Source organism: Oryctolagus cuniculus, chromosome 17, assembly GCF_964237555.1.
Source record: "Oryctolagus cuniculus chromosome 17, mOryCun1.1, whole genome shotgun sequence".
Lineage (NCBI taxonomy): Eukaryota > Metazoa > Chordata > Mammalia > Lagomorpha > Leporidae > Oryctolagus > Oryctolagus cuniculus.
Genome location: NC_091448.1, coordinates 19201479 through 19209519, shown reverse-complemented (window position 1 = coordinate 19209519; position 8041 = coordinate 19201479). Strand labels below are relative to the sequence as shown.

Below are 8041 nucleotides of genomic sequence, written 5' to 3'. Positions count from 1 at the left end.
CCAGCGTCCCCTCGGGATCCTGAGGACTCCGCAGACCACCATGGGTCCTCGGAGCCCTTCCTGGAAGCCGCCTTGGCAGCAGACTCTGTTCTGCCGCCCTTATCTGCCTCCCAGTGACCCTCACTAGTGGTTTCCATCGCCCCAGGGGTGGGAGATCCTGGCAGTCCCGCCCCCTGACCCTTGGCCTGGCGCTCCTCACCGGCACACATTGGCGACTCCCCGGCCGCTGTCCGGATCCGCCCAGGCCCGGCTCAGCCCCGCCCCGCGGCGAGTTAAGAGCCCCCAAGTGCGGGGCGCTCCGGGCAGACTGCGCCCGTGGTTTGGCGGTCGTCATGGTGACCGCGCGAGTGGCCGCGGCCCTCCGCGCCATCCTCGCAGGCTGCAGACTGCGCGGCTCGCGGGGGACCGGGGGCTCCCGGAGGCTGAGCGGCAGCGCGCGGCGGCGGGCGGCGGGCGGCGTCAGCCCCGGGCGCCGGCTCAGCACGGCCTGGGCACCGGCTCAGCGTCCGCGGGAAGACCCTGAGGGCACAGAGGACAGCGCCCAGCCGCCAGCCGCCCAGGAGCCGTCAGGGACGCCACCTCGCGCTCCTTCTGTGCCGCTCGAAACTGCCGAGCCCCTGGCCGGCCGCTCGCTGGTCCAGCGGGACATCCAGGCCTTCCTGAGCCAGTGCGGGGCCAGCCCCGGAGAAGCGCGCCACTGGCTCACGCAGTTCCAGGCCCAGCACTACTCCTCCGACAAGCCCTTCGCTGTCATCGAGGTGAGCGGAGCGCGGCGTCGGCGGTGTCGCCGCGAGGAGGCGAGGGCTGCTCCACGACTCGGGGCTGCAGGACCGGGAAGGGGCGCGCCGGGGTGGGCGCGGCCGCGCGCTCCTCGAAAGCCCCGCGCCCAGCCCGAGAAGCCTGGGATCCCAACGTGGCAGGCGTGATGCTCTGAAACAGCTCCGCTGCCCCCGGCTGTGGATGCTAGTTGGGGGTTCGGACCGAGACCTGAGAACCTGGACAGCAGCTGCCTGCGTTACCCCTCCCCCAAAGGCGTCCCAGAGTCCAAGGTCGCAGAGCGAGGAACACTGGTGTGAGATAAGGGGGTGGCAAGATCCGACTGGGCAAAGGGTGGAACGGGTGGCCAGCAGCGGGGCCGACAGCGCCACAGCAGGTTGTGGGGGCAGGTGGCTCAGCGTCAGCGTGACCCCCTCCACAACGCCCACTCTTTCCCAGGTGGATGAGGAGGTGCTCAAGTGCTCGCAGGCCGTATCCAGCCTGGCCTTTGCCCTGGCCTTCCTGCAGCGCATGGACATGAAGCCGCTAGTGGTGCTGGGGCTGCCAGCCCCCACGGCGCCTTCGGGGTGTCTCTCCTTCTGGGAGGCCAAGGCTCAGCTAGCCCAGAGCTGCAAGGCGCTGGCGGATGCGCTGCGGCACAACGCGGCCACCGCCGTGCCTTTCTTCGGCGGCGGGTCGGTGCTGAGCGCCGCTGAGCCCGCTCCCCATGCCAGGTGAGTGCGGCCCTGACCGCCCCGGCGGGCCTGCGGGGGTGGAGGGCCCTCTCGAGCACCGTGTCTGGCCCGCAGCTACGGCGGCGTGGTCTCGGTGGAGACCGACCTGCTGCAGTGGTGCCTGGAGTCCGGCAGCATCCCCCTCCTGTGCCCGATCGGGGAGACGGCCGCGCGCCGCTCCGTGCTCCTCGACTCGCTGGAGGTGACCGCGTCGCTGGCCAAGGCGCTGCAGCCCACCAAGGTCATCTTCGTCAACAACACGGGCGGCCTGCGCGACGCCACACAGAAGGTGCACCCCGGCCCCCAGACCGAAGTCCTCCCCAACAGGGGACTCCGGGAGCAGGAGGGACAAAGGGGCCAGGGAGAAGGCAGCCCCAGGGGGCAGCGGCAACGCCGGGAGTTCGCGGGGCCTTCGGGGGCCGACTGCGGGCCGGAGGCTCACGGCCTCGCTCCGGACGCAGGTCCTGAGTAACGTGAACCTGCCCGCCGACCTGGACCTGGTGATCAACAGCGAGTGGGTGAGCCACAAAGAACGGCAGCAGATGCGGCTCATCGTGGACGTGCTCAGCCGCCTGCCCCACCACTCCTCGGCCGCCATCACCGCCGCCAGCACGCTGCTGACCGAGCTCTTCAGCAACAAGGGTGAGGGCGGCGGGGAGAGCCGCGGCCACGCCCGCCGCAACGGGACGGGAGGGAGATGGCCCCGACCCCGGGCGGCACTGGCGCCGGTGGGAGGAGGCGCTGTCGGCGGGGCGGGGCGGGGCGGGGGCATGGCCGGAGCAACAGAGTTTAGGGAGAGGGGCGGGACTAGCAAAGGAGGTGGGACTAGAGGCGATGGGCGGGATTGAAGGACTAACTGCAGACCAGCGAAGTCGTTTCCTTGTGGAGGTCTCTGAAGACTATTCCATTAGCCCCACTCGCGCCGAGTGCCACACCGACCCGCTGCCCCCATCTCACGTCCAGGGTCCGGGACCCTGTTCAAGAATGCGGAGCGGATGCTGCGATTGCGCAGCCTGGACAGCCTGGACCAGGGCCGCCTGGTGACCCTGATCAACGCCAGCTTCGGCAAGAAGCTCCGGGAGGACTACCTGGCCTCGCTGCGCCCCCGGCTGCACTCCATCTACGTGTCTGAGGGGTGAGCCTGCAGACCCCACCGAGGACAGGGCCTCAGGGACTGATCCTGGCCAAGGCGGAGTCCCAGCCTGCCTCTCTCCCGCCGCGCCAGGTACAACGCAGCCGCCATCCTGACCACCGAGCCGGTCCTGGGTGGCACCCCGTACCTGGACAAATTCGTGGTGAGCTCCAGCCGCCAGGGCCAAGGCTCCGGCCAGATGCTGTGGGAGTGCCTGCGGCGGGACCTGCAGACGCTGTTCTGGCGCTCCCGGGTCACCAACCCCATCAATCCCTGGTAGGTCCCGCCCCTGAGGGCTCTGGGCTGGGCCCCCGCTGGGGTACTGCCTTGCCCAGGGAGAGGCCCTGCTGGGTGTTGCCGGTGCCATTCCCCAGGGGGAGCCCACACAAGGAGCCTGAGCTGTCCTCAGAGGTGGCCCCTTGACCCTGCTTTCCTGGAAGACAGGGCTCCACCCTGAGCGCATGCAGCCTGCTTCTCCCAGGCTCCACCTCAGCCCCCAGCGCCACGCTCCCAGTTCCAGGCCCACTGCACCTCCAGGGGGACACCCCTTCCTCGTCCCCTGCTGCCTGGCTCTGTGGAGACTAAGAAGGGAGCAAGAACCCTCCCTTCACTGCCCAGCACGGCAGTACGGAGAGAACGAGACACGGGCTCACTCTGGCCTTCAGCTGTGTGACCCTGCAAGAGAGCTGACTTCTCTGAGCCCCGGCTGCTTCCCTGAGAGATCAGAACGGTAGATGCGCAGGCTCAGGCCGCTGCTGAGAGAGCAAACTGAGCTGCCAGCTCCCAGCTGGCAAGGAGCAGGTGGTCGGCCCTCCATAAAGGTTCTCTGAAGGAGGAGCCAGCGAGGAGCCAGCCCCGGCCCTGCTCAGAAAGCTTCCCCCCCCCGGCCTTGCCCCACCCAGGTACTTCACACACAGCGACGGCAGCTTCTCCAACAAGCAGTGGATCTTCTTCTGGTTCGGCCTGGCCGACATCCGGGACTCCTATGAGCTGGTCAACCACGCCAAGGGGCTGCCAGACTCCTTCTGCAAGCCAGCTTCAGACCCAGGCAGCTGACCCTCACACTGACCCGGCAAGGCCCTGGCGCAGCCAGGGTGGACCAAAAGCCACGCCTGCTGCAGGCGACCCAGGCAGCCCCAGGCTGGGCGGAGCCGACGGCCGAGAGATCTGCAGAGGAAGCCCCAGCCCCACCCTGCCCAGAGCAGGTGCAGTCAGACACGCACAGGAAGGAGGGGCCGCGTGCTCCAAAGCTGTGAGCCTTGGGCTTGGGGTGTGCGCTCGCCTTGGAGGGCTCTGCTCAGGGCTGACCGGAGGGCGGCCAATTTCTCTGACTTCTGTGCTGTTTGAGGCTCCCTTGCAAGAATACCACCCCTGCCTGCCTGCTCCCGTCACTCATTTTCATCCCTTTGGGGTCCTGCGATTTTCAGGAGGCCTTGATTAAAGCACACACACTTGTCTGAGAGTCAGCTCACACTGGGAAGGGAATCAGCAGTGACCCTAACGGGAGCCAGACCTTGAGAACAGAGAACCGATGGCCTCCCGGAGAGAGTCGAGGCACTCATCAGACAGGAGAGCCCCAGGAGGGACACCGCCACTGTCTCCCTCGCCTGGGTGTCACAGCCCAGGACAGGCTCCCCTACCCCTAGTGAGGGAAACCCTACAATCCACAGACCAGGCCGACAGCAGCCCCAGCCCCCCAACCCGTGAGGGCCTCCACCCACAGTCCCCTTTCCAGGCTGGGGTCAACGCCAAGCCCACACAGCAGTGGCTCATCTGTTACCTACAAGAGCCCAGAGAAGCCACAACGGGGTGCTCTGGCTTTGAAAGCCCAGGCTTGGACATTTTCCCCTGGCCTCACTGGAGGCTGCATCCAGTCTGGGCAGGACCAGCACGGCCCAGACAGGCTGGAGTCCAAAGCCGAGAGATTCCATTCGATATTTGTTGATGATGTGCTAGGCGCCTTACTGGTCTGAAGGCACTTAAGACAAGGAGGGAGCCAGTCAACGGTGAGACCGTCGTGGTACACAAGGCCCAGGGGCAGCCTCTGTCCTCCCGCAGGAGATGGGTGGTGTCAAGTGGACGCCTGGGCTTGGGCCCCAAACAACAGACACACTTGGCTCTGCGCTGAACACCGTCAGTTCTCTTCCTATAGCTGCCCTCACAAGAGACTTCCTCAAAGGAGCTGGCAGCAGGCTGGGGAGGAAGAGACAAGCCACGAGCAGGACTGAGGAGAGACATCAAAAGCACATTCCACAGTCAGGGTCTTGAGATTCTTGAAAAGAGGGCCAGAGGGCCGGGGGACCCTCACAGCTGGGGAAAGGTCACGGGAGGGCCAAGGCGGGGCCAGGCCAGACCCAGCCTCTCAGGAGACCCGAGATCAGTCGCCACCCTCAGCAGAGCGCCCTGCGGGCAAAGCAGCAGCAAAGCCAGTGTCTACATAAAACGTTTATTTTTGGAGGACTGCCTGGTCTGGTGTTTGGGAAGGCACTCCACCCCTACCAGGCCAACCTCAGAACTGCAAACAGAGACAGCAGGTGCGGGGCTGGCAGGCTGCGGCCTGCTCCACCCTGCAGACCCCAGCTCAGAGGGCTGCTGCTGTCTGGCCCTGGCATACCCTGAGAACCCACGTGACTTCTGTGGCGCCAGCCCCTCTGCTCTCTCGAGCCTGACGCGTGGCTGTCAGCACACTCACTCGACTCTCGGCGTCTGGAAAGCATGGCAGAGCTGGGGAGCACCTGCCAGGCTCATGAAGCAGTCTCACATTCGCTCATTTCAGATCTCTCGCTTCCGGCCTCTCTCCCACTCTCAGGAGAGGCGGCCCCAGCCCTGCTTCACTCCCTTCCCAGGGCCTGGAGACCAGGGAGCAGTGGCCTCAGCTCTCCTAACAAACAGGAAAACACCTGCCACTGCCACCCTTCCCGGGGCCAAGCCCAGGGGTCTGGGGAAGACACCTGCCTCCTTGGAACAATGCAAAAAGAAAGGGGGCGGGGGAGACAAAGGATCCAACAAACCGACCAAAAAGCATAAATAAACAGCAACGGGGCCAGCAAGGAGGAAGGCAGGCAGCCCTCGCCCTCGGTGGCTCCCAGGGGACTCAGCCGTCAGTGGCCAGGATGACAGCAGCCCCGAAGATGCCCACACTCTCTCCCAGGAGCTTCATCTGGTTCCAGAACTCAACGCGCCGCGTGTGGTGCCAGTAGGCGACGTTGCCATCAATGAGCAGCATGACCGGCGGCAGCAGGACGGCCAGGATCTGGGCGGCCAGGGTGACGTAGTAGCCTGACAGGAAGGCCAGGGCCAGGACGCCGTACAGCACGAAGAAGAGCTGGATCATGAGCTCCCCTCCCGGGAGGTGGTTCAGGTAGGCCAGCCGGTCCTCCTTGCTGTGCTGCAGCGAGTAGGCCTGCAGAAACACCGGCCCCTGAGACCCCTCGGGAGGGCCTGGGGCGCCCGCTGACTACAGAGCCCAGGGGGCTAGGGCCTGGGCCTCCACGCCTCGCCCTGGGGGTTCTGATGGGAGGAAGTGCATCTCCACAGCCAGCCTGGGGCTCCCACCTCTGAACAGACCATGGGAGCCCACTGAGACCGCAGAGGACGTGGCACCCGGGAGCCAGGACGAGGCCATCTCCATCCGCCTTGGCTTCCCTAGTACAAGGGCACTTGGGATGGAACTTCTTCCACACCTGGGACAGTAACTTTGGAAGAAGGAACGCTCACGAGATTCTGGGCACCTGCAGGGCCCCAGAGGCTGGCCAGGGCAATCCCCAGGGGCCAGGCCATCTGGAGCGGCAGGCAAGGCCTTGTTCTGCCAGGCCTGGGCTCACAGGCCACCTCCACCCGACAGCCGCCCAGCCTACCACGCAGATGAGGTAGATGCCCAGGAACACCTGGCCGGTGGACTGCAGGGAGCGGCTGCGGGGTTTCCGGCGGTACAGCTCCCCGGCGCCGCTGGCCAGCACGAGAAAGCCGCCGATGATGGCAACTGTGCGAGAGTACATACGGACCTAGGTCGGAGCAAGGGGACCCCAGTCAGGGGCTGCGGCCGCCACGTCTCCCCTGGCTGCCCTACACATCCCTCTCCACCTGACCAGCCCTCTTTGACCATTTCCAAGGCATGGCACATGGGTACTGAAGAGACATAATTGTTTGTTGAGTTTTTGGTTTTTGCTTTTACAGAAGTGGAAGCTGAGGCCGGGGGTGGGGGTTAAGAAAATTGTCCATGGCCCTAACAGAAAGTGGCAGAACCAGACGCCGTGCAATGCCCCGTTTCCCACGCCCAGGTCTGCAGACCCAAACACCTCTATACAGCACAGCGCCTTCTCTGAAAACACAACACTGCCCTCTCCATCTCGGAGCTGCCTGCGCATCTGCCTCCCCTCCTGGACTGGACGGTCCCGTCCCCAGGGCCACTGTCCAGCCAGCAGTGCCTGCACTTACAGGCTCAGGTGGTGCACTGAGATTATATCTCCTAAAATACGATGGTTGGCTCGGGTACTCACCGAGGTCCCTTTTGCCCTGTAAGTCTGGGATGACTAACGCCATGGTTTAAAGGATTCTGGCCCCCACCGATCTGCTAACGGTGGTGTGGCTTTGGCAAAGTCTGCTCCCCTCTCCACACTCGGAAGGAGAGGCTGGTGTGGTCGCTGAGGTCCTTCCATTTCTGTCTGTGGGTCCCGCCTGCCAGGCTGCACCCCGCAATGCCCCCCACCCCACTCCGGGGCCGAGGCGCTCACCTTCAGCCAGTCCCCGTAGTGGACGTAGCCCCCGAGGTAGGCGGCGTAGGTGCTAACGGCCAGCTGCAGTGCCGCCCCCAGGGCGAACCAGCGCCGCTTCACCCCGAAGGACATGAAGCTGGCACACAGCACGGCCGCCCCCATGTCGAAGTACAGGTAGGGCACGGGGATGTCTGGCTTCCTGCGGGGCGGCAGTGGGAAAGCAAGAGGGCAAAGTGACCGGGGGCTGAGGGCCGTGAGACCCCCTGAGTACCGGCACGCTCCTCCGCTACCCCAAACTGGAGTCCCCGCTCATGGCCAGGACCGCCGCATCAGACATGGCCCGGTGGCCGCACCGGAGTCCCACCCCCCCAGCCCCTCGTCAAGTCCGAGGGCCCAGTTCCTCGCAGTCCAACTTCTGGGCACCAACTTCTTCCCCACATCACCCCCGCTCCCGGGACGGGCCGTCCCGCCCCCACCGCGTCCGGCGGCTGCGTGGGCCGGCTCACCGGCGCGCCTCGGCCCTCTCGGCGTACAGCATGAGCTGGCTGAAGCAGCCCCAGAAGGGGCAGCGTGTGAGCAGCACCGAACCCAACTGCATGATCAGCTGCAGCATCCAGCGTCTCGAACCTATCTTCGACGCCATCTTGAGAAAGGGCAGTCCGTCGCGGCCTCATTCCCGTCAGGAGGCAAGCGCGGGGCTGAGA

At 65.6% G+C, this 8041-nt stretch overlaps 2 protein-coding genes across 2 annotated transcripts; one reads left to right on the top strand and one right to left on the bottom strand.

The window, feature by feature from the left end:
* Positions 1–250: 250 nt before the first annotated feature.
* NAGS (N-acetylglutamate synthase) lies at positions 251–4077 on the top strand. The gene is made up of 7 exons (XM_008271564.4): positions 251–758; positions 1216–1490; positions 1566–1779; positions 1952–2132; positions 2454–2625; positions 2716–2898; positions 3525–4077. Exons 1-7 carry the CDS (start codon positions 333–335, stop codon positions 3676–3678), a joined length of 1605 nt encoding a protein of 534 aa, XP_008269786.2. The 5' UTR covers positions 251–332; the 3' UTR covers positions 3679–4077.
* A 977-nt stretch (positions 4078–5054) lies between these two features.
* On the bottom strand, positions 5055–8041 carry TMEM101 (transmembrane protein 101). The gene is made up of 4 exons (XM_002719430.5): positions 7844–8041; positions 7356–7536; positions 6480–6626; positions 5055–6025 (listed from the first exon to the last, which is right to left on the bottom strand). Exons 1-4 carry the CDS (start codon positions 7978–7980, stop codon positions 5717–5719), a joined length of 774 nt encoding a protein of 257 aa, XP_002719476.1. The 5' UTR covers positions 7981–8041; the 3' UTR covers positions 5055–5716.

What these genes read in the sequence shown, in the direction of transcription:
- NAGS (XM_008271564.4), top strand. Translation starts at nt 333, where the DNA reads ATGGTGACCGCGCGAGTGGCCGCGGCCCTCCGCGCCATCCTCGCAGGC. An exon ending in TGCGCGACGCCACACAGAAG is followed by an intron (nt 1,780 to 1,951) that starts GTGCACCCCGGC and finishes CTCCGGACGCAG; the next exon opens with GTCCTGAGTAACGTGAACCT. An exon ending in CGAGCTCTTCAGCAACAAGG is followed by an intron (nt 2,133 to 2,453) that starts GTGAGGGCGGCG and finishes TCTCACGTCCAG; the next exon opens with GGTCCGGGACCCTGTTCAAG.
- TMEM101 (XM_002719430.5), bottom strand. Translation starts at nt 7,980, where the DNA reads ATGGCGTCGAAGATAGGTTCGAGACGCTGGATGCTGCAGCTGATCATG. An exon ending in GAGAGGGCCGAGGCGCGCCG is followed by an intron (nt 7,537 to 7,843) that starts GTGAGCCGGCCC and finishes GCCGCCCCGCAG; the next exon opens with GAAGCCAGACATCCCCGTGC. An exon ending in ACTACGGGGACTGGCTGAAG is followed by an intron (nt 6,627 to 7,355) that starts GTGAGCGCCTCG and finishes GCTCCGACCTAG; the next exon opens with GTCCGTATGTACTCTCGCAC.